The 26,484-nt window shown below is 42.1% G+C and overlaps 1 protein-coding gene across 1 annotated transcript; it reads left to right on the top strand.

The window, feature by feature from the left end:
- The first annotated feature begins 2,421 nt into the window (after positions 1-2,421).
- On the top strand, positions 2,422-26,225 carry LOC138372675 (mediator of RNA polymerase II transcription subunit 15-like). Its single transcript, XM_069338177.1, has 2 exons — positions 2,422-2,946; positions 26,115-26,225. Exons 1-2 carry the CDS (start codon positions 2,422-2,424, stop codon positions 26,223-26,225), a joined length of 636 nt encoding a protein of 211 aa, XP_069194278.1.
- The last annotated feature ends 259 nt before the right edge of the window (positions 26,226-26,484 follow it).

Here is a 26,484-nt window from a genome sequence, read left to right as displayed (position 1 = left end):
CCGTGTTCCTCCCTCTCCACTCTTATTTTAGGCTTTCTGCCTTATTAAAACATGTCTAACTTATCAATAAACATTGCTACTGTCGCTGGGCACACGACCAACTACAAGCAATCACTATGAACTGGCGTATATCGTGCTTACCACAGATTGTCTGGTCGAGGGCGCTCCCTCCCTCTGACGAAACTTGTCAGGGCTCTTCCCCAGCTCGATTCCACAGCTGGTACGTCTCCACACTTCTCTTCTCTTCGAGATATATCACTAGGGGTTCCCTTCTGACGGGAGCTCAACGGAGCGCGGCTTTCCCCTGCGATGTCTGGCACTCAAGTGAGGTTACAGCCCCTCCAGAAGCGAGCCTCACGCCTCCAGCAAAATATTCACATCTCCTAGCCAGTCATTTATCCATTTTCTTCTTCATTGCCCATAATCTTAAATTGTTATACATATCCAAGCAACTATTTTACATATGGGTTATCACCTCAATATTTGCTAGACCTTCTAATCAGGTCAGGCGTGATGAATAACTCTCAAAGAGGGAGACTCGTTTCTCCTGCAGGCTGAGATCATAACAATACTAACTACAGTAGTCACTAAAACTTACTAACAGTAATGTTCACATAAACTAACCATTATATCTACATATGGATGCTGGAATTCTTACGAAATCAAGCACCAGTATTGCGTCAGATTATATCTAGTTAAACACATTTATTGCCAGTGTGCTAGAGAATTGAATGTGGTTCTCTAAATCATCAGTATTCCGTGTGATAATTATTTACGGATAACATAACTCCCAAATAATTCTAAATCGAGAGTTTTTAGTTAAAATTGTTATCAAGTAATAGTTTTTCTGTCACGCGTGAATGCCATGGAGGAAACTTAAATCTTCTCCCTTTCTCGTTTACCACCATAAGACGGGAAAGCAATAATATTTAAATCCCTAGAATCACAACCCAGTCTTTATTAAAGTATTTCAACCACAATTGCGCAAAATAGTATTATTCGTGATAAATAATTTCTGTGGCGAATGCGGGACGCGGGTTGGAGAGGAAGGGACGCCATTGTGTGTGTTGCGGTAGCTCGTGTTGCGGAGTGAGCAGCGAGCACACGTACTTGGACAGGAAAGTCGTGGCGTCTGTTACGTACCTCTATTAGATACGTAATTAAATAAATTAATATGTACATTTATAATTGTGTATAAATTACATGTATGTATATTGATATACTTATATGTTCTATGTAAAATAATTTCATGTTACATTGTTGGCGTTAGGCCCAACGTATCGTAGGAATGATTGTTTTATTTCTTTGTGTACTCAGTTTCCCATGGGAACTAATGATTTATATATGATCATATGTGGGTAACATAGGTGAATAATAGTGTGAACTGTATCTGGCAAATTGTCGTGGGATAGTCCGTTGCTGGATGACCATGCCATCATTCCCCTTTGTATGTGTATTTTAATTACTATGTAAAGCAATAATTACCTTATTTTTTGTTATACCAATATGTATTGACCATTCATTAAGTTAGTTTAAGATTACTCTTGTCACAATATATTGCTCCATTGTAGAATTAATAAATATTGTAACTTTGACAATTTCTCGCGGGGCAGAGGCAATGATTTTGACTCCCGCAGATATGTAAGTCAGTGGCGGATACCGGGCTGGAGAGATCACATCTTTGTAGAGTTAAGTCTGTAACATTCATGTTGTGCCATATTTTATTATATTATATTATGTGATAGACAATACTTTTTGTTTGTTGTATAAGTTAACTTTACCATGTGTGTTTTTATATTATACTGTATTCAATATATATATTATAAGTTATATGTATAATTCTTCAGTCCTAAAGGAAAATTTTAACAAAGTGCTCATTACTTATTAAGGGGTTACACTGGTGACCCGCTCTAGAGAACAGCAGTTGTAGTAACCCTAGACATTTAAAGTTTGGCTGTTGTAGGGTCACGAGCTGTAACGAACGATAGGTAACATAGTTATGGGGGCCTGTGCCGGGAAATATTGTTCCCACTTAAACTTAACTGTGCTAATCTAACCTTGCCTTCCTAGGTACCAGTGTGTCAAGTGTCTGTGTGTTTCTTAAGAACTATTCCATGTGCCAAGCAAGCCTTCCTGTGTGTCAAGTAACAACGTTTCACGATTTTGAGGTAAGTCATCCTATATATTTTGTTTGTGCAGTGAGGCCAAGCGAATTTTCAGTGTGGTGACAATTTTACAGTGAAGTGTAGTGCAGTGCCATTGTTTTAATTATTGTTGTGAATCAAGTGCCAAGTGTTAGTAACGTTGGAGAGTCAAGTGTCGTCGTTGTTGGCTCACCCAGACTTTGAAGGGATTAAGAGCCTAAAAAAGACTGAGTTAGTACAAATGGCAAATCATTTGGATTTGACCACCAACAATAGAATGGTTAAAGCCCAACTTGTGAAAGTCATTGTGACGCATTTTGTTGAGAATGGAGAGTTAGACGAAGAAAGTCTAGAGGAGTTAAGAGAGGAGTCGAGTGATCAGATAACGTTAAAGCGTCTTGAGTTAGCTCGCCAATTAGAGCTTGAAGCTCAAAAGGAACAGAAACAATTGGAGCTTGAAGCTCAGAAGGAACAGAAACAATTGGAGCTTGAAGCTCAAATGGAACAGAAAATATTAGAGCTTGAAGCTCAAAAAGAACAGAAAATATTAGAGGCGGAAGCTCAGCAGAGGGAGCTTGAGACTAGGCAGTTAGAGGTTATGGCACAGTTGCAACTAGAAGCCACAAAGAAGCAACAATTAGAGATTCAACAACAAATGGCTGACACTAACTTAAGGCTTGAAACACAGCGTATGGCAGCTGGGCATGGAAATACTAGTAATGTTTCAACAATTAGTGATAATTATCCCATAAGGATGAATAAGTATATAGAGTTGCCCAAGTTTAATGAGGAGGATCCTGAGGTTTTGCACATTTTTATAAAATTGCCATCAGTATGAGCTGGCCAAGGGATCAGTGGGTAGCCATTATGCAGTCTCAATTTAAGGGGCGTAGTCAGGAGGTTTTTACATCCCTACCTGATGCTCATAGCTTTGATTATGAATTTGTAAAGAAAAGCATCTTAAATGCGTATCAATTAAATCCAGAGGCACACAGGCAAAAGTTTCGGAACCTAAGGAGGGTAAGTGATCAGACAATAGCAGATTTTACTCGTCAGAAGACAAATTTTTGCAACAGATGGTTAAAGTCACTTTCAGTAACTGAGTTTGATGCTCTAAAGAATCTTCTTATAATGGAAGAAGAATTGTCATGTCTCCCAGACAAGTTGTCTACTTTTATGGCAGAACAAAAGAATGTAACAGACATTTATGAGCTGTCAAAGCTCGCGGATGAGCATGAGTTGTTGACTAAGGCCCAGTTTACGGCCATTTCACCTAAGTCTAGTCGTAAAGTAAATTATAATGCTCACCGAACTCCTTATTAGAATCCATCCAGTCCTAGTGCACCAGTTACTCCCATGAGCTCTTCTCTTACAAAACCTAATCCTGCTACTTCCTTGTCAGGAATGTCAAATAATAATAAGGTTATTTCTAAACCTACAGTTGGTTCTACCAGTGTGTCCACTGTAAGGTCCTGTTCCCATTGTAAGAGAAAAGGCCATGGAATTAATTCCTGTTTTATATTGCACCCTGAGTTACGACCAACTGGTCTCATTTATTGTAGAGGTGTGCAAAATAAATTTACTAATAAACATGAAACTGTAAACCCCAATTGGGTGAAACAGTATTCACCATATATGTCTTCAGGTGAAGTTTTGTGTATTAATGGGAAGTGGAAGCCAGTGGTTATTCTTCGTGATACAGGTGCTTCCCAAACCATAATTTCATCCAGTATTCTTTCTGATGTTGAAAAGAGAGAGACTGGAAAGTTTGTAGTTCTTCAGAGTGTTGCAGGATGTAAAACTGTACCTCTAATAGACATTAATTTCAGATCCACCATTACACAAAGTTTATGCACTGTGGGTGTTGGTACACAGTTGCCCATCCCAGGTGTGGATGTTATATTGGGTAATGATGTGGCCATAAATCATGTTGTGGGTGAGATTGATCCCCGTTTGTGTAAACAGCCAGTTGCAGACCATGTTTATTCTGCCTGTGCTGAAATTAGTTCCACGAATGAACAACCTGTTGTAGAAGATGGTTTTGTCCATTCTACCTGTGCTGATATCAGTACTATTATAAATCCAGTTGTCAGTTCTAATGTTGTTATTCAAGCCTTTGTTCCAATAACCAGTACCCCTTCAGTGGAGAAGTGGGATGTGGTTGTTCCAGACTCCTGTGTGGCCAACCTAGTTGTTGAGAGTAAGCCTGATACTATGACTCTGCTTTATTCCAATAAATTGGGAAAGGATATCCATGTACCATTGTCTTGCCCGCTCACTACAAACGTTGTGCCAGGAGTTGAGAGAAACTTAAAAACCACGACTCTATTGTATTCCAGCCAAGTGAATGGTTTAGGATAAGATGTCGGGTTGGCAGAAGTATTCCCGCTCACTCCAAGTTTAGAATCAGTTGTCGAGAGTAAGTCCGTTGTAGAGGCCCCGCCTCGCCCTAGTCAAGGTGATAGTATAGGGGAGGAGGTCAAACTACCTGTTACTTGCCCGCTCGTTTCAGATTCCCTTAATTTATGTGCATTGAGTAGAACTGACCCTAAGATTTCAGAGAGAAGCAAGGAGACAGTCTGTACTGTAGATCCAGTTCTGGAGAGTGTGGGAAAGCAGCCAGAGGATCAGCTTCTGTTGAGTAGATGGAGACCCATTGAGCCTCCCTCTTCAGTTGTCTGTGAGGATGTGACCCAGCTTGGTAGTGATATTATTGATTGTGAGCAGACAGTACTCCGAGCAGCTCCAGAAGTCATGGGAGGAAATTTTGGTAAAATCATTGAGAGTGGTAAAGTGTTATTTGGATCTAAGTTGCGGAGTTTTGTGGGTTGTGATTCTTATTCCATGTGGAGTAAGTATTTCTCATTGTGTGCATTGAGTCAGTGTGTGTAGGATGTTGAAATCTACTTTTATTCTGCAGGAGCCATTTTCTTGTGAAGTAATGGACTGTGGGACATCTTTGTCCAGCCTTGTGGTTGAGTAGAGAGAGTTTACTCAAGTAGGTTGTGCACCCAGTAGTTCTGAGGAAGTGGTGAGTTATACTAGAGCAGTGTCTCTATATTCAGATCCAGGTTATTTTGATGCCCGAGTGATAAAAGTGTATGTTCCACTCAAGTGTGGAGTTGACTTTCAGAGTCATAGTGATGGTGAAGGATTTATTCATACTGGGGAGCAGATGTTTGAGGCTCCAGGTGTGTATTTCAAGTTGGAGGATAAGGTTATCCTACCTAGTGTTAATCATTGTGAAGGGTTTCAGATTGTCCTTGGGTGTTTCCCAGGTAATCTGCTGTGCATCTTCAAGATGTTAAGACCCTTAAACCTCTTGGTTGATTGTTTGTCATCAGACGTAAATCACTTGGGAAGTGATGGTGAGGGCTGGCAAGTTTTCGGCATGTTTTATTTAGTCTTTTGGAAGACTAGAAGGTTGATGCAAGTGTGTGTTGTGTTCAAGTTCACCATCAGGAGGTGTGAACTTGTCTTGAGAGTTATGTATTATGTATTATGTATTACTCAAGTAGGTTGTGGTGCCTAGATATGGTGCCTAGGCATATGCCTGTTTTCTTTCACTGATCGTTATGACAGAGTTATGAGGCAATTGATTTCTGTGTTCCTTATGGATCATCTGAGTCAGTTCGATCAGGTAGTCTTTGCACTTATCTTGGGTTGTATTTCTTGGTTTGAAGGTCAAAGGTTTGCTAAGTCGGTGTGTTGTGTTTCGGAATGTTCTATGAATAGGAAAGTTTTATACATAATTGTGAGGTTTAATGCTAATTTCTCTAATTTTAGTATCCATTGGGCGAGAGTATGTGTTCCACAGAGGGTCAAGAGTGATGAAGAGCAGATGTCTGTGTCAGAGCATACCCAGGAGAAGTCCCAAATCTACTCAACATCCAGTCAGCTTCAATTAAGCAGTTCAGCTCCAGAAAAAGGGAGTAATGGGAAATGAAGTCTGTCTTGGAAAACTTCACCATGTGGAAAAGGGATCACATGGAAATACGGGACTGATCTTAGAGAAATAGTAGAAACAGATAGAAAGATAAATTGCCGTGATAACTGTGTGAATGCAGCTACCTTTATTGACAATTCTATTCGTGCTAATAATGATAATGTTGTAGATAGGCGTATGAAATATGATCTGAAACAAAGTGAAATAAATGAGATAGTGCCCTGGAGAGATAAATTTGCATACTCCAGTGAAACATATGTAGAACATGTCATAAGACTGAAATTTTTGAGTTTCCTGTAAGAATATATTTGGAGTGTTTTCATTTTTGTCCAGAAATGTGTTCTTATTACTTTTACATGTTTGGTGTAATTAATACCATAAATCTCAAGTGTCATACGTTTTACTTTGAAAAAATGCCATTGATCTTCAATCCATTGCATTTTTTTTCTTGGAGGTGGAAGTGTTACGTACCTCTATTACATACGTAATTAAATAAATTAATATGTACATTTATAATTGTGTATAAATTACATGTATGTATATTGATATACTTATATGTTCTATGTAAAATAATTTCATGTTACATTGTTGGCGTTAGGCCCAACGTATCGTGGGAATGATTGTTTTATTTCTTTGTGTACTCGGTTTCCCATGGTAACTAATGATTTATATGTGATCATATGTGGGTAACATAGGTGAATAATAATTGTGTGAACTGTATCTGGCAAATTGTCGTGGGAAAGTCCGTTGCTGGATGACCATGCCATCATTCCCCTTTGTATGTGTATTTTAATTACTATGTAAAGTAATAATTACCTTATTTTTTGTTATACCAATATGTATTGACCATTCATTAAGTTAGTTTAAGATTACTCTTGTCACAATATATTGCTCCATTGTAGAATTAATAAATATTGTAACTTTGACAATTTCTCGCGGGGCAGAGGCAATGATTTTGACTCCCGCAGATATGTAAGTCAGTGGCGGATACGGGGCTGGAGAGATCACATCTTTGTAGAGTTAAGTCTGTAACATTCATGTTGTGCCATATTTTATTATATTATATTATGTGATAGACAATACTTTTTGTTTGTTGTATAAGTTAACTTTACCATCTGTGTTTTTATATTATACTGTATTCAATATATATATTATAAGTTATATGTATAATTCTTCAGTCCTAAAGGAAAATTTTAACAAAGTGCTCATTACTTATTAAGGGGTTACACTGGTGACCCGCTCTAGAGAACAGCAGTTGTAGTAACCCTAGATATTTAAAGTTTGGCTGTTGTAGGGTCACGAGCCGTAACGAACGATAGGTAACAGCGTCAGTCTGAGACACGTGACGTTGGGATTATCAGCAAGAATTACACTGATACTCAGCTTAGAACAAATAATTATTCTTCCACATGATCCACAGTGCTCGGTCAAATAATAACGCGTCGATAATCAAGCCAAACTCTCAACCACGTGTACCACATTTTGGAAGTTTGAGGCTGAGACGCGATACCGGCAGACTTCAGCATACACTGCACTCACGATAAGTATATAGTTCTTTCTTGATGCATCATTAGAGATTGTATATTTCGTGGGCAGTCTGTCGTTACATAGCAAGACGACAAAAAATCCAACGTTAGTACCGCATTAATCTTTATTTTCTATTTAATAAATATTGAGATTTAAGTAGCCTAGTTCAATGCTACGTAATATCCTTTAAATCACAGCTCGTATGTGAGGAGTCAACGAGACGTTAACTACATTTGTGTTATTCGCTTCTGTGTGGAGATCTTGAGATCACGAGGATGAAGCACGAACGATGTCATAGAAATCGTCTTAAAGCTAAGACTTTTTGTACACATTTAATTGCTCCAATTTATTATACATACCCATCATATCATATTGAGTACTTGCCATGTGAACTGGAGATGGATGTGTTTACTTAGATGATTGCTTTTTAATTCTAACAATCATTAATCTTTTCTATTTGAAGTTACCTATTGATTCTATAATAATTTGGTCACAATGTTCTTTATTCCACAATGAACTGGTGCACGAACCACACTAGTTCCTAGACGTATATGAAGTTCTAGCAATACCCCCCTAATGTAGGTGTTTGAGGCTCTGACTTTAGTTAATTAACCATACAGTTCATTATTTATTTAAGTGATTATTCTTTCTAATATTTGTCCATAGACACTGGTTCTTCCTTGTGTTTCTAATGATCACTTTTTATCAGTTTCCCTCTTTTCTCAAAAGTGGGTGGTCTTTCGTTATTAAATTAAATAATTAAATAAATTGAGTCAAGCCCCAGATATCCCACAAGTGTCCTTAACTTGTATACCATGCAAGGTGATGGAGAAGATCGTGAGAAAAAACCTAGTAGCACGTCTGGAGAGAAATGACTTCGTGACAACCCATCAACATGGGTTTAGGGAGGGTAAATCTTGCCTTACAGGCGTAGTAGAATTCTACGATCAGGTGACAAAGATTAAGCAAGAAAGAGGAGGAGGGGCGGACTGCATTTTTTTGGACTGTTGGAAAGCTATTGACACAGTACCCCATAAAAGGCTGATGCCTAAGCTGGAGAAACAGGGAGGAGTAACTGGTAGGACGCTCCAGTGGATAAGGGAATACCTAAGCAATAGGAAGCAGAGAGTTAGTGAGGGGCGAGACCTCAGATTGGCGTGAAGTCACCAGTGGAGTCCCACAGGGCTCTGTACTCGGACCTATCCTGTTTCTGATAGGTAAATGATCTCCCAGAGGGTATAAAGTCATTCCTCTCAGTGTTTGCTGACGACGCCAAAATTATGAGAAGGATTAAGACAGAGGACAGCTTGAGGCTTCAAGATGACCTGGGTAAGCTGCAGGAATGGTCGAACAAATGGTTGTTAGAGTTTAACCCAAACAATTGTAATGTAATGAAGATAGGTGTAGGGAGCAGGAGACCAGATACAAAGTATCATTTGGGAGATGAAATCCAGCAAGAGTCAGAGACGTGGGGGTTGACATTACGCCAGACCTGTCCCCTGAAGCTCATATCAGGAGGATAACATCAGCGGCATATGCCAGGTTGGCTAACATAAGAACGGCCTTTAGAAACTTGTGTAAGGAATCTTTCAGAACATTATATACCACATATGTCAGACCAATCCTGGAGTATAGATATGGACTCCAGCATGGAGTCCATATCTAGTCAAGCATAAGACTAAACTGGAAAAGGTTCAAAGGTTTGCTACCAGACTAGTACAAGAACTGAGGGGTATGAGTTACGAGGAGAGACTACGGGAATTAAACCTCTCGTCACTGGGAGACAGAAGAGTTAAGAGGGGGACATGATCACCACATACAAGATTCTCAGAGAAATTGATAGGGTAGATAAAGATAGATTTTTTAACGTAAGGGGCACACGCACTAGGGGACACAGGTGGAAATTGAGTGCCCAATGAGCCATAGAGACGTTAAAGATTTTTTTCAGTGTCAGAATAGTAGACAATTAGGAAGTAATGTGGTGGCGGCCGACTCCATATACATATTCAAGTGTAGATATGATAGAGCCCAATAGGCTCAGGAACCTGTACACACTTGTTGATTGACGGTTGAGAGGAGTGACCAAAGAGCCAGATCTCAACCCCCGCAAACACAATTAGGTAAGTACAATTAGGTGAGTACACACACATACACAAAACTCTCTGGAATCATAACGAATGCCGTGTTTCCCCAGGAGTACACAGTAATAAGGAAAGAAAAGGAAGGTAGGGAAGGAGGCGTAGTGGCCCAACTCATGAGAAAGGAATGGAGTTTTAAGGAGATGGCCATCCCGGGCTGTGAGAAGTTCAGAGACTACATAGCAGGCACCATGACAATGGGAGGACCAAGAATAGTAGTAGCAGTAATATGCAACCCTCCACCAAATGACAGAAGACCCAGTCAAGAGTACAAAAACAACAACACGGCAATTAACACTATAATTGAGAGGGCAGCCTCTGCCGCCTGTAGAAATAGATCCCACCTGCTCATCATGGAGGACTTCAATCACGGAAGAATTGAATGGGAGAAGAAGGAACCGCATGGAGGCGAGGATACTCGGAGAGCCAAACTACTAGAGGTGGTGACTAGAAACTTTCTAACCCAGCATTTCAGAGAACCCACAAGGATGAGAGGAAATAACGAACCAGCGAGACTCGACCTGGTCTTCACTCTGAACGACTCTAACAAGTGAAATCGGTTTTGAGGCCCCAGTAGGAATGAGCGACCAGAGTGTACTGATGTTTACCTGATTGGAGAAGGGTTATTGAACTCGCAGAGGGATACCAAAAGGTTAGCATACCGAAAGGGAAACTATGAGGAGATAAGAAAATTCCTAACAGAAATAGCATGGGAAACAGAGCTCAGAGGAAAGATGGCCCAAGATATGATGGACTACATCACGCAGAAGTGCAAGGATGCAGCAAACAAGTTTGTCCCAGTCCAAAAGGAAAACTGTGAAATGAAGATGAGAAGCCCATGGTTTAATCAGAGATGTAGGCTAGCTAAGCAGCAAAGTAAAAGGGCTTGGAGAAACTATAGGAATAAAAGGACACTGGAGAGCAGAGAAAGATACCAGAATGCCAGGAATGAATGTCAGGATGAGAAGAGAGGCAGAAAGACAATACGAAAATGACATCACAAGCAAGGCAAAGACTCAGCCTAAATTGCTGCATAGCCACATAAGGAGAAAAACAACAGTAAAGGAACAGGTTATGAAATTAAGGATAGGGGCAGAAGAATTCACTACAAACGACAAGGAAGTGTGTGAGGAACTTGTGACGGTAAAGCGTTGGTGTTCGGCTGTTTCAAAAGCTAGGGGCAGGGCCTCGTCACATGACAAAAAAAAAGAGAAAGTTGGTCCTTTCGTCTGTGGTAAGGTAATGGGAAGACACACAAAACACAAGTATATAAACAATGAAATTTTAATTACTCTAGAAAAACAAGACATGAATAAAGGCAATCTCATAAAATATGCAGGACAAGTCAACAAACAAAATAACATGAATAATCACTGGCAAATGAAAAGTTACGCTAAGACAAGTAAGTTACAGTGATAGCAAAATAAAATATGAGTGCTGGAATACTGGCTTCGAGCTGCCACCTCCCTTAGTACACGAAAGCCAAGGCTTAGTCTACCAGCGAGAGATGTCAACTGCATGGAGCACTGAGATATTCTGACTAGACTGGCGCACTGCAGCCCAGACGTCGACTTGTCGCCCCTGCCCTCCGCCACCACCACGAGACACCAGCCAATCGGCAACAGGCAGGCAAAGGATGAGCAGTTATCTGGTTACGGCAGTGGCCAGGTGCACTGGGTACGATTTGCTCTCTGGGCAAAACGTTTGACGATACTTGGTGAACGTATCTTGTATATTGATGTAATTATGTAGGGAAGAGCAGGCTCAATCTCTCTTGAAAGAGATTATCATCACAAACTGAATAAGAAATTCCAGGAGGTCTTCACCTTAGAGCAAGGAGAAATTCCAGAAATAAGAGAGAGAATAGATAACCAGGAACCACTGAAAGAGTTTGAGATTACCAGCGGGGAAGTAAGGAAGTGTTAAGTTGGATGTGACAAAGGCTATAGGCCCAGATGGAATCTCCCCTTGAATATTAAAGGAAGGAGCAGAAGAACTGTGCCTACCACTCTCCATAGTGTACAACAAATCACTGGTAACAGAGGAACTGCCAAAAATTTGGAAAGCAGCTAACGTAGTCCCGATATACAAGAAAGTGGATAGGCAGGAGGCACTGAATTACAGGCTAGTGTCCCTAACCTGCATACCATGCAAGCTGATGAAGATTGTGCAAAGAAAGCTAGTGGAGCATTTGGAGCGAAAGAACTTTGTAACACAGCACCAACATGGGTTCAGGGATGGCAGGTCCTGCCCCACAGGGTTACTTGAACTATACGACCAGGCAAAAAAAAAAAATAAAGCAAGAAAGAGAAGGGTGGGCAGACTGCATATTTTTGGATTGCCAGAAAGCCTTTGATACAGTGCCACACAAGAGGCTAGTGAAAAAGCTGGAGATGCAGGCTGGAGTGAAAGGGAAGGTACACCATTGGATAAAAGAGTACCTAAGCAACAGGAGACAACGAGTCAGTATGAGGGGTGATGTCTCAGATTGGCGAGACGTTACGAGTGGAGTCCCGCAGGGGTCAGTCCTTGGACCTATAGTGTTTCTGATATATATATATATATATATATATAAATGATCTCCCAGAGGGTATAGAATCGTTTCTCTCAATGTTTGCCGATGATGCAAAAATTATGAGGATTGAAACTGAGGATGATAGTGGGAGGCTACAAGATGACCTAGACAGACTGAGTGAATGGTCCAACAAATAGCTGTTGAAGTTCAATCCGAGTAAATGCAAAGTAATGAAACTAGGCAGTGGAAACAGTAGGCCAGACACGGGATACAGAATAGGAGATGAAGTACTTAATGAAACGGACAGAGAGAAAGATCTAGGAGTTGATATCACACCAAACCTGTCTCCTGAAGCCCAAATAAAAAGAATAACGACTGCGGCATATGCGAGGCTGGCTAACATCAGAACAGCATTCAGGAACCTGTGTAAGGAATCATTTAGAATCTTGTACACCACATATGTAAGACCAATCCTGGAGTATGCGGAACCAGCATGGAGCCCGTACCTTGGCAAGCACAAGACAAAGCTGGAAAAAGTCCAAAGGTATGCCACTAGACTAGTCCCAGAACTAAGAGGCATGAGTTACGAGGAAAGGCTGCGGGAAATTCACCTTACGACACTGGAAGACAGAAGAGTAAGGGGAGACATGATCACAACCTACAAAATCCTCAGGGAAATCGACCGGGTAAACAAGGATAAACTATTCAACACTGGTGGGATGCGAACAAGGGGACACAGGTGGAAACTGAGTACCCACATGAGCTACAGAGACGTTAGAAGGAACTTTTTCAGTGTCAGAGTAGTTAACGGATGGAATGCATTAGGCAGTGATGTGGTGGAGGCTGACTCCATACACAGTTTCAAATGTAGATACGATAGAGCCCAGTAGGCTCAGGAATCTGTACACCAGTTGATTGACAGTTGAGAGGCGGGACCAAAGAGCCAAAGCTCAACCCCCGCAAGCACAAATAGGTGAGTACAATTAGATGAGTATACACACACACACACACACACCCACCCACCCCACCCAGGAAGCAGCCCGTGACAGCTGAGTAACTCCCAGGCACCTATTTACTGCTAGGTAACAGGGGCATTCAGGGTAAAAGAAGCTTTGCCCATTTGTGTCTGCCTGGTGCAGGAATCGAACCCGTGCCACACAATTAAGTCCTGCGCACTTTCCACCAGGCTACTAGGCTCGTATTCTGTTGTATTCCTATGTATCTATCCTATGTATTCTGTTGCTAATGTTGGTACCTTCCGAACTGCCAGTAACTATACTCGAGATATTTCTTGAGTCATGGTTAAACTGGTAGTACGAGTCAAGGGATGCGAGTTCAACTTCATTGCAGTCCCAAAATATTTTAGCGCAGATAAACCACTCTTTTTTTTTTAGTTATTTATATACAATATATTATAATCCAAGAACCTAACGTAGCTTCTGTCACTGGAAACTAGTAAACAAGCAGCTTGGTTTGGATAACACAATCTATTGATCCCTGAATGACTGTAAACTTCCCAGTGACCAATTCTCCTACCCCATCTTCACTACTTATTTCTGCAACATGTTTGAGTCGGCTGCAGTATGTTTGTGCTCCTTGGCTTTGCTCCAGAGAGAATATTGCAGTTTCTTCATATTGAGTTCAATGCTATTTGGCAGGTCCAATTTTTTTTGTTTTTTGTTTTAATAATAAAAAACACACAAGGTACATCATAAAGAAATAATACATAAACACAGGACAAAAGAGAACAAAAGGGGAAACCCTAAAACGGGCACGGGATCGATCACATAAACAGGACGGTACAAACAAAGAGCACAAGAGATAACATAAAACATAGGCACAGGAATGCAAACACAAGTGCAGAATAGTACATAACCACACCAGGCCTCCGAAACTACTAATATAGACACAACACACAAATGCATGGAACAAGAAAACAGAAATACAGCAAATACATATTTGTATTTTATACGTTCCTATCATGTTCCCCCCCTCTCCCTTCTTTTTTCTAGTGTCGTAAGGCTCTGTTCCTTCAGGCGCTCTTCATACCCCATCCCTCGTAACGCTGGGACGGGTCTCATTGCAAACTTCTGAACCTTTTCCAGTTTCCTTATGTGTTTCCTCAGATGGGGACTCCATGATGAACCGGCAAACTCTAAGACTGGCCTCATGTAGGCAGTGTAAAGCGCCCTAAATGTTTCCGTACTTAGGTTTCTGAACATCATTCAGAGACCTAAGTAAGGAGGCATTTTGCCAGTGCGCTGCTGTCGTTATCCTATTCGAATGTGCCTCAGGAGATAGATTAGGTGTGTGTGTGTGTGTGTGTTCTCACCTAGTTGTACTTAAGGGAGTTGAGCTCTAGCTCTTCGGACCCGCCTCTCAACTGTCAATTAACTGATTTTTGTTCGTTTTCACACACACACACACACACACACACACACACACACACACACACACACACACACACACACACACACACACACACACACACACACACACACACACACACAGCTGGTAGACGTTATTGACAGGAATTTCCTAACACAGCATGTGAAGGAAGATACTAGGGAAAGAGGAGGGGATACGCCCAGCCTATTAGATTTCATTTTCACCCAGAATGTAGAAGACATCGAGCAGTTGGAACATGAAATACCACTAGGAGCCAGTGACCATTGTGTCCTAGTCTTTGATTACATGATGGAACTTAAAATTGTGACCAAAGGACAAGAGGTCCGGGAAAGGAGACTTGATTACAGAAAAGGGGACTACAGAAGGATAAGGGACTACCTGGGAGAAGTGCAGTGGGAGGAAGAACTTAGAGGAAAAACGGTGCAAGGTATGATGAACCAGGTCATATTGAAATGCAAGGAGGCTGAAGAGAGATTTATTCCAACAATAAAGGAAAAAAGCAGGAGGGGAATATAATAACCCATGGTTTAATAGACAGTGTCAGGAAGCAAAGGTGAGAAGCAGGAGGGAGTGGAGGAAGTACACAAGACAAAGGACAGAGGACAACAGGATTAGATGTAACAGAGCTAGGAATGATTACATTAACATAAGACAAGTGTCGGAAAGAAATTATGAGAATGATATTGCAGTCAAAGCGAAAAAGCAACCTAAATTACTACATTGCCATATAAGAAGGAAGATGTCGGTAAATAACCAAGTGACAAGACTGAGGAAAACGGAAGGGGCATAAACAGAAAGCGACAAGGAAATCTGCGAGGTACTGAATGCAAAATTCCATGGAGTGTTCACAACCGAGCCTGAGCAGCTCCCATTGTTAGAAGCGATTACCCTAGATGAAAGACTATCAGATATAGAGGTGACAGCAGAGGCGGTAATGAAACAGTTGACAACACTGGATGCAAATAAAGCTGTTGGACCAGACAAAGTATCTCCGTGGATACTTAAAGAGGCAGCACAGGCTCTCAGCGTGCCTCTAGCAATGATCTTTAATGAGTCACTTATGTCGGGAGACTTGCCCAGTTGCTGGAAGGAGGCAAATGTCGTACCGATTTTCAAGAAAGGTGATAGGGAGGAGGCACTCAACTACAGACCCGTATCACTGACAAGCATCCCCTGCAAAATACTTGAAAGAATAATTAGGCTAAGACTTGTTGAGCACTTGGAGAGCATTGGGTTTGTAAACAAGCACCAACATGGGTTCTGGACAGGGAAATAATGCCTAACCTTTTAGAATTCTATGATAAAGTAACAAGGATAAGGCAGTACAGAGAAGGCTGGGCAGACTGCATATTTCTTGACTGTCAAAAGGCCTTTGATACAGTACCGCACATGAGACTGCTATACAAACTTGAGAGGCAGGCAGGAGTAAGCGGAAAGACCCTAGTATGGGTGAAGAACTACCTAACAGGAAGGAGCCAGAGGGTAATGGTAAGGGGCGAGAAGTCGGACTGGCGAACATTAACAAGTGGAGTACCTCAAGGATCGGTGCTGGGACCAATCCTTTTTCTAATTTACGTAAATGATATGTTTACAGGAGTGGAATCATACATGTCAATGTTTGCGGATGACGCAAAATTAATGAGAAGAGTTGTGACAGACGAGGATTGTAGGATCCTCCAAGTGGACTTAAACAGGTGGCAGAGATGGTCAGGGAAATGGCTACTGGAGTTTAACACCAGTAAATGTAAAGTTATGGAAATGGGATCAGGTGATAGGAGACCAAAGGGACAGTACACAATGAAGGGGAACAGCCTACCTGTACCGATTCGAGAAAGAGACCTGGGAGTGGGTGTGACACCTAATCTAACTCCTGAGGCACATATAAATAGGATGACGACAGCAGCGTACTCTACACTGGCGAAAATTAGAACTTCATTCAGAAACCTAAATGAGGAGGCTTTTAGGGCGCTTTAAACTGCCTACGTGAGACCCGTCTTAGAGTATGCCGCGCCATCATGGAGCCCCCCCTCCCCCCCCACCTGAAGAAACATATAAAGAAACTGGAGAAGGTTCAGAGGTTTGCGACGAGGCTTGTCCCAGAGTTACGAAGGATGGTATATGAAGAGCGTCTGCAGGAACTGAACCTTACGACACTAGAGAAAAGAAGGGAGAGAGGAGATATGATAGGGACATATAAAATACTCAGGGGAATTGACACAGTGGAAATAGATGAAATGTTCACACGTAATAATAACAGAACGAGGGGACATGGGTGGAAACTGGAAACTCAGATGAGTCACAGAGATGTTAGGAAGTTTTCTTTTAGCGTGAGAGTAGTGGAAAAATGGAAAGCACTTGGGGAACAGGTTGTGGAAGCAAATACTATTCATACTTTTAAAACTAGGTATGATAGGGAAATGGGACAGGAGTCATTGCTGTAAACAACCGATAGCTGGAAAGGCGGGATCCAAGAGTCAATGCTCGATCCTGCAAGCACAAATAGGTGAGTATACACATACACACACACACACATACAGGATTGATAGAATTCTACGATCAGGTGACAAAGATTAAACAAGAAAGAGAAGGGTGGGCGGACTGCATTTTTTTGGACTGTCGGAAAGCCTTTGACACAGTACCCCATAAAAGGTTGATGCATAAGCTAGAGAAACAGGCAGGAGTAACTGGTAGGGCGCTCCAGTGGATAAGGGAGTACCTAAACAATAGGAAGCAGAGAGTTACAGTGAGGGGTGAGACCTCAGACTGGCGTGAAGTCACCAGTGGAGTCCCACAGGGCTCTGTACTTGGACCTATCCGGTTTCTGATATACGTAAATGATCTCCCAGAGGGTATAGACTCATTCCTCTCAATGTTTGCTGACGACGCCAAAATTATGAGAAGGATTAAGACAGAGGACGACAGCTTGAGGCTTCAAAAAGACCTGGACAAGCTGCAGGAATGGTCGAACAAATGGTTGTTAGAGTTTAATCCAAGCAAATGTAATGTAATGTAGATAGGGGTAGGAAGCAGGAGACCAGATACAAGGTATCACTTGGGAGATGAAATACTTCAAGAGTCCGAGAGAGAGAAAGACCTGGGGGTTGATATCACGCCAGACCTGTCCCCTGATGCTCATATCAAGAGGATAACAGCAGCAGCATATGCCAGGTTGGCTAACATAAGAACGGCTTTTAGAAACTTGTGTAAGGAATCTTTCAGAACATTATATACCACATATGTCCGACCAATCCTGGAGTATGCGGCACCAGCATGGAGTCCATATCTAGTCAAGCATAAGACTAAAATGGAAAAGGTTCAAAGGTTTGCCACCAGACTAGTACCCGAGCTGAGAGGTATGAGCTACGAGGAGAGACTACGGGAATTAAACCTCACTTCGTTGGAAGACAGAAGAGTTAGGGGGGACATGATCACCACATTCAAGATCCTCAAGGGAATTGACAGGGTTGATAAAGACAGGCTATTTAACACAAGGGGCACACGCACTAGGGGACACAGGTGGAAACTGAGTGCCCAAATGAGCCACAGAGATATTAGAAAGAACTTTTTTAGTGTCAGAGTGGTTGACAAATGGAATGCATTAGGAAGCAATGTGGTGGAGGCTGACTCCATACACAGTTTCAAGTGTAGATATGATAGAGCCCAATAGGCTCAGGAACCTGTACACCTGTTGATTGACGGTTGAGAGGCGGGACCAAAGAGCCAGAGCTCAACCCCCGCAAGCACAACTTGGTGAGTACAACTAGGTGAGTACTCACACACACACACACACACACACACACACACACACACACACACACACACACACACACACACACACACACACACACACACACACACATATATATATATAGAAAAATATATTGGCTAAAAAGGTTGGATCCACGAGCTAATATTTCGATTTTGCAGACACAAAGAGTAATTACAAATAGTAAATTATACGATATATATATATATATATATATATATATATATATATATATATATATATATATATATAATATATATATAATATATATAATATATATATAATATATATAATATATATATAATATATATAATATATATATAATATATATATATATATAATATATATATAATATATATATATATGTCGTACCTAGTAGCCAGAACGCACTTCTCAGCCTACTATGCAAGGCCCGATTTGCCTAATAAGCCAAGTTTTCCTGAATTAATATATTTTCTCTAATTTTTTTCTCATGAAATGATAAAGCTACCCATTTCATTATGTATGAGGTCAATTTTTTTTATTGGAATTAAAATTAACGTAGATATATGACCAAACCTAACCAACCCTACCTAACCTAACCTAACCTATCTTTATAGGTTAGGTTCGGTTAGGTAGCCGAAAAAGTTAGGTTAAGTTAGGTTAGGTAGGTTAGGTAGTCGAAAAAGCATTAATTCATGAAAACTTGGCTTATTAGGCAAATCGGGCCTTGCATAGTAGGCTAAGAAGTGCGTTCTGGCTACTAGGTACGACATATATATATATATATATATATATATATATATATATATATATACATATATATATATATATATATATATAATATATATATATATATATATATACATATATATAAAAATATGAAATATTTTAATAAATTAAAAAATATGAAACATATAAAATATATATATATTATGATAGCCAGAACGCACTTCTCGGCCTACTATGCAAGGCCCGATTTGCCTAATAAGCCAAGTTTTCCTGCATTAATATATTTTCTATAATTTTTTTCTTATGAAATGATAAAGCTACCCATTTCATTATGTATGAGGTCAATTTTTTTTATTGGAGTTAAAATTAACGTAGATATATGACCGAACCTAACCAACCCTACCTAACCTAACCTATCTCTATAGGTTAGGTTAGGTAGGCGAAAAAGTTAGGTTAGGTAGTCGAAAAACAATTAATTCATGAAAACTTAGCTTATTAGGCATATCGGGCCTTGCATAGTAGGCAGAGAAGTGCGTTCTGGCTACATATATATATATATATATATATATATATATATATATATATATATATATATATATATATATATATATATATATATATATATATATATATATGTCGTACCTAGTAGCCAGAACGCACTTCTCAGCCTACTATGCAAGGCCCGATTTGCCTAGTAAGCCAAGTTTTCATGAATTAATTGTTTTTCGACTACCTAACCTACCGAACCTAACCTAACCTAACTTTTTCAGCTACCTAACCCAACCTAACCTATAAAGATAGGTTAGGTTAGGTTAGGTAGGGTTGGTTAGGTTCGGTCATATATCTACATTAATTTTTACTCCAATAAAAAAAAATTGACCTCATACATAATGTAATGGGTAGCTTCATCACTTCATAAGAAAAAAAATAGAGAAAATATATTAATTCAGGAAAACTTGGCTTATTAGGCAAATCGGGCCCTGCATAGTAGGCTGAGAAGTGAGTTCTGGCTACTAGGTACGACATATATATATATATATATATATATATAGGGGGGTACCACCACTGGTGTAATTATAGGGACCCACAGCCTCAGAGAAGGGAACACAGAGCACTCAGGGAAAAACTTGACATTTAACTCTGAATACGAAAGAGTGTTCACTTCTCCTACCACCCCCCTTTTTTTTTTATTATGATGTACACTTTATTATGCAAGGTTATACAGTTACATATCTGATTTTATACAAAAAATGAACATTAAGAGGACACAAGAAAAAGTTCGCTTCCTAGAGGCTGTAGATTTCCTCGAACTCCTCCGACGCCGGGCAGGAACCGAGGATGCAGCGGGCATTTCCCCTCTGGATCGCGACACTGAGGCGCTGAAAGAGAAAACTTGCTGCTCTAGGGTCTCTTGTGGTGTCAATGAGCTTGGAACCAAGATCCTTAAGAAACCTTCTTGCACTCTCACCCCATGGGCCTAGGGTCTCAGACCCTATTGGAACGAAATTGTACCTTTGATCTAATTGCCTGTACTTGACTGACTTTTGTTTTTCTCTGTGTGTCGCTGCGGCTCCTGCCGTGCCGGCAGAGAGGGTGATGTATGTCGTTGCCAGGGTGGATACGCAAGTATAGTCCCATGCTAACTGCCTGCCACCCTTCCACGGACGCAGTGTGATTCCGTCTGGTCGGCCGGCAAAGCTAACAGAGTCACGGTTCAGTAGGTTGCGGGGCTCTCTCTCTGCTGGACACTGAGCAGAGGCAAGGCTTCTTTTAATGATGTCGTTGACTTCGTCGTGTCTAGTGTGCCAACCACCCGATTTTCCACAGTGCAGGCCATGCAATCCATATTCGTCAGCATCTGCCTCGCCGCAAATACACCTGTGAACAGTGTGGATAGGGGCAGCAAGGCGGAGAGCGACTGCAATACGGAGCTCCTGCGGATCAAGACGTGTGCCTGTCGCAGACATAGGGACTGCCAGAAGGAAGTCCCCTGCATGGGGAGCCTGCACAGCTGTGAGGCGTGCACGATCACTGGGGGTTGTTGCTGCCTCCAGCAAAGCTGTGGCTTCTTTGTCTACAATGGGGCTGTCCCAACTGGATTGTTTCTTGGCTTTCGGCATGGCTGGTCTGAGTGCTGGGTCTGTCATGGCACCCCATTTCGTGTCACATTCCGTGTAGTGGGGGTCCTGTATCCCCGCTACATCACTCAGGGTGTCAGGTAGAATTTCCTTAACCAGGTCATCTGATGCTGAGGAGGAAGACAGGAAGGCTGGGACTGCAATTTGGGTGGCGGTGCGGACACCCAAGCCACCGAGCCTGACAGGAAGAGTGGCTTGTTTCCACTGGCATTCGTTGAGAGAGAGGTTAACAACTTTTTCCAGCATGGTCTTCAGTAGGAGGTCATACTCGTCAAGCTTTGGGTTGTTGTAAGATGGGGCGCACCTCAGAAAGTAGGTTAGCCTCGGAAGGGATAGGCATTTGGTGAGGAGATAAAAAGCATCGTGGGCATCGATGTCACCTATTCTGTCTTCCATCCTCCTAAGGTCTGCGATTTTCTTGTCGAGGATCTCCTCAATGGCGTTAGACCCGAGGGGAGCTCCAAGGAGGGTGCTGTTCTCGGCCCTAATGACATGGGCTCCAGGCAAGGCAGACCTTATTCTAGCTACGATGTCTGGGTTGGAGGAGACTACTTCACACTTGGAAGGGTTCAGGACGAGACCCAGGCTTACTTCTTGCTCCCTTATTTTCCTGATATCTGACAAGAGGTGGTCTACGGTGCCAGCTATAGTGCCATCATCCAAAAACCAGATGTTGAACTCGCTGGACAAGCTTTCGGTGATTTCTTTTAAGACTAAGCAGAAAAGAAGGGGAGCAAGAGGATCACCTTGCTGAACACCTTCACATGATCTGATTTCATGTTCACCAAAGAGCAGTTTTGACTCGCCACTGTAGCACGATAGTATGAACGGGTAGAGGGGCCGGAAATGGCGATGTACGGCACAAAGTACTGCATCTCTTCTTACCATGTTGAAGGCATTCTTAAAGTCCAGTTTGAGCAGGGCCTTCTCATCAGAAATGTTTGTGATGTATGCTCGTGCTGCATGGGCAGCCGCTTCACAGCCTTGGGGGATTCCAAATCCTAGCTGGATTGGTTTCAGCAATTCAGCCGCCTGCTGGCTGACAACCCTCGTAGCAGCCTTGGCAATCAGGCGTCGGAGAGTGTTGCCAACAGCGATTGGCCTGATTCCTTCGTCCTTCTTTTTGAGAGCACAGAGGGAGGCACCAAAAAAGAGAGGCCTGATGACCTCAGGTATCTCACCAGCCAGACACATGTTGACGAACCTTGTGAGTTCCATAAGAAGATCTTGTGCAGCATCACCAACCGCAGGATTTAACATTTGCTTGATATGTTGAGGTTTTAACCCTGTAAAGCCGCCTGCTGACCCAGGTGGAAAAGAAAGGGCTGCTTTGTAGACCTCAGATTCACCAACTGTTAATGGGTCTGAAATGGTGTCGGCTGATGGCGGAACGATGTTGTCGCCTTGAGGGGCTCTGGGTGGGTGCTTGCTTTGCAGGGCCCGTGCTGTGGCTGAGTTTCGAGGAGCAATTTTCTCGTCACTAGTGAGGACTCTAATAGCACTTGCGGTATTTCCCTCTTCAATTTTCTTGGTGATTTGTGCTCTGATTTTGTACGTTTCCGGTATGTTGTTGTTACCATTTCTGCGGTGGGTGTGTTTTGCTCGGAGAGGCAGGCGAACTAGGTTGTCCCCCCTTGGGTATTCATTTATCGCCCTCAGGACCGAGGAAGCAAGTGATTTGTCCCTCCTTGGAGGGACGGTGAGGCATACATTGCCAAACAGAAGGACATTATGCCACGCTTGAATGTTTTCCGGTGCATCATTGACCCTTTTCAGAAGATTACAAAGTTTGGCTGCTGCATTTGGGCGGGCTGCTTTTGGGATGTGTGGTAATGTTCTAGCAGACGTCGCTATGATCGCTTGGGTGAGGTTCTCAGATGAGATTAGGTTAATGGGAGTCTCTTCCCTAACTGTTAATGGCAGCTGGCCATTGCTTCCCTTCGGAAGCTGGTGGGAACCACTGCATCTTTCCTCGTTGAAGGTGTGAAAGCGGATAACACCACCGATGGAGTTTATGGCGGTGTTTTTGTTGCATACTCGGCAAAAACCTCTTTTAGGAGCAGTTGTTGGCACCTCAAGGCTTGTGGAGTCCTGCCCGACCGCTGGGACCCCTTCCATTTCAACTCGGTTGGCCGAGTTAAACTGTGCATTATTCTATAGAGGGGGGCAAACACACTGGGTCATGGCCAAGCAACTGGGTGTGGAGCCAACAACTGGGTGTGGAGCCAGCAACTGGGTGTGGAGGCATCAACTGGGTGTGGAGCCAGCAACTGGGTGTGGAGGCATCAACTGGGTGTGGAGCCAGCAACTGGGTGTGGAGCCAGCAACTGGGTGTGGAGGCCGCGGCTGGGTGTGGAGGCATCAACTGGGTGTGGAGGCATCAGCTGGGTGTGGCGGCATCAGCTGGGTGTGGAGGCCGCGGCTGGGTGTGGAGGCATCAGCTGGGTGTGGAGGCCGCGGCTGGGTGTGGAGGCCGCGGCTGGGTGTGGAGGCCGGTGGGGCGAGGGTCAGCTCAGGTAGTGAGGTGCGGGGGGGGGGATGGGGTCGGTTTGGGGGGGGAGGCGTGGTATCGAGTGGGCTATACACATGACACACAATATACATTCACATATATGTACACCAGGGTATGTATGACACTGAGAATATGGGGTTGGCACTTTGTTATATGTATGACACTATAAACTGGGGTTGACACTTTGTGGTGTGTATGGCACTGAGTATCGGAGTTGGCACTTTGAGATGTATATTTCACTATGGCACTATATATACATGGTATTCACTTTGTATGTCGGGGCCGCAAAGTATACACCAAACAGACAGAAATTGTTCACTATCATTCACTGAGCCCACGAGGGAGGTGGTGGGGTGGTGTGGTGGTGAGGGCAGTTTGAAATGCGGCCACTACCAGCCTCCTCCGCCTGACTGGTGAGCGGGTGTTCCTAGTGACGCCTTACTCTAAGGTTCACTTTCCCTCACGCGCCTCCCTCCGCCCCCGCCCTTCCCCATCCCGCCCCGGCCGTTAAGGTGGTAGGCCTCCCTCACTGGCACTGTTGCTGGTGTGTTCAAGCTTGACAAACAGGAGAAAATTGTAAAATACCGTTGACTGGGACGATGGAGGGACTTCAAACGCTGAAGATGTCTTGTAATGATGTTCACATATGTCCTGACCAACGCCCCACCTGCTTGACCTCACTGTTTTGTGATAAAGTATGAAGGTAGCCCGGAGCTCCACGGTGCGTCCGGTCTCCACGATACCCCGAGGAGTATATATATATATATATATATATATATATATATATATATATATATATATATATATATATATATATATATATATATATATATATATATAATATAAACCTCACTGTCCTGACATAGGACAGTGAGGTTCTACTCCTTGATATGTTGGTTACATAGACTCTCACGCTCGCGGACTCCCACGCTGCAATAACCACGTTGATACCTCCCCCAAAGAGTGTAAACACTTACTGAGTGAAATTGCATCTGATATTATAAGCGTGCTGGGGTTTAGTTAATGCAAACTATAACGTAAGTTATTTTTCCAGATAGCCTAGTTTAAGTTAGTTTATCCAAAGTTACCGAAAGTTTTCCTTGTTCAAAATTAACAATATCTAGTACAATATAATAGCCAATAAATTTTTATGACGTATTAGAACATTGTTGCATCCTGTCAGGAGGAGTTAAAACTTGTTCGAACGTTGAAGTTCTTGAACTTGAATCGGATGTCAAACTTACCCGCCAAACGTGGTGTGTTTTGGTGGGTAATAGCTATTAAAACACCAATACACTCATAGACAAGTTGAAGTGCTACGTCGTCGAGGCGTCAACACCTTATGATGGTGTTTGACGCGTCCAGAACAGCCAGACAAACGATCCAACCAAAGTGAAATTCTCTATCATCGTCTGCCGTAAATCATTCTTTCTCGTGCACCAATTAGTCCCCAACACGTATGATGAAACGTTCCATGGTTGATCAATGGCTGCAGGCGTCTGCTTCACCACAATCAATCCTCATTCTCGTTCGAGCAGCCATAGAGCTGAGCCGCAGAGAGCTCAGCCTTGACTGTAGGCAATTTCTTTCTTTCTCTCTCTCTCTCTCTATCTATCTATCCCACGCGCGCTGTGGAACACACAGTGAAATTAATGGCCAACTCAGAGAGAGAGAGAGAGAGCGTAGTGTATACCTCCTGGTTTACCTTTTTGGTATATCAAGAGGTATACCCAGCGTCAAGGAGAATTAAATGAGTCTTAATAACCAGCTCGCGCATGTCAGACCTTACAATCAACACAATATCAAGCTTGGGCTAATAAGGGGTCACAAGGTCAATACATCTGCGTACCAAATAAGACTGAATTAACAGCACTTATAAATAACAGGTACTGAGACGTTTTTAAAGTCAGACACCCAACACACACACATCTGGAAATGAGAGAATTGACGACGCTTCGGTCCGTTCTGGATTAATACACGCCCTAAAAATCGTCCAGGACGGACCGAAACGTCGGCAATTTTTTTTTTCAGGAATGTGGTCAATTCTCAACCTCGCTATTTTGACTAATTGTTCCCGAAGAGGCATCAAATGGTTGAAGAAATAATACCTGTGACTGATTATTTGTGATTTATATTTAGGTTATTTCATATCAATTTATATTTTTAAAACTACGATTTGCTCTATACAGAAAAAATAAAACTTGTAGTAGTGTTCTCTACCAACAGGAAAAATCTAGGAAAGAATATCAGCAACTAGACATCCCCTCGAAATTTAATTTTTTTTTTTTTTTTTTTTTTTTTTTTTCAGAAAGATAATTCTGTTACCCCTCAAGTTAGAAATAGTACAAGAGAGTTAAAGCTTCGTCGATTGTATTTTTCCCAAAGTTACATTCCAACTTGTGTCTCGCTGATGAGGTAAAGTTATTATCAAAAAAGTTACACGAGGCAGCCAAGGGTTATATGTGTAGTACCGCCGAGTGGGTCTTGTTAGTGATTTTCGTTAATAATTTGTCTCCGAACTTCTCTCCCTAACTATCGCTGGTTCTGTCCGTAGTTGCAACAGTCTTCGTCAAAAGCTGATTACTTAATTGTCATAACATGAGGTGCATATAAGACATGGCGGACAAAAGTTGAAAACCACGAAAATGTAAGTTTAATTGCTAACTTTTTTGCAGTTT

This window comes from Procambarus clarkii, chromosome 39, assembly GCF_040958095.1.
Source record: "Procambarus clarkii isolate CNS0578487 chromosome 39, FALCON_Pclarkii_2.0, whole genome shotgun sequence".
In the NCBI taxonomy this organism is placed as follows: domain Eukaryota; kingdom Metazoa; phylum Arthropoda; class Malacostraca; order Decapoda; family Cambaridae; genus Procambarus; species Procambarus clarkii.
Note: the sequence above shows the minus strand (reverse complement) of the source record. Positions and strands in the feature narration are given on the sequence as shown.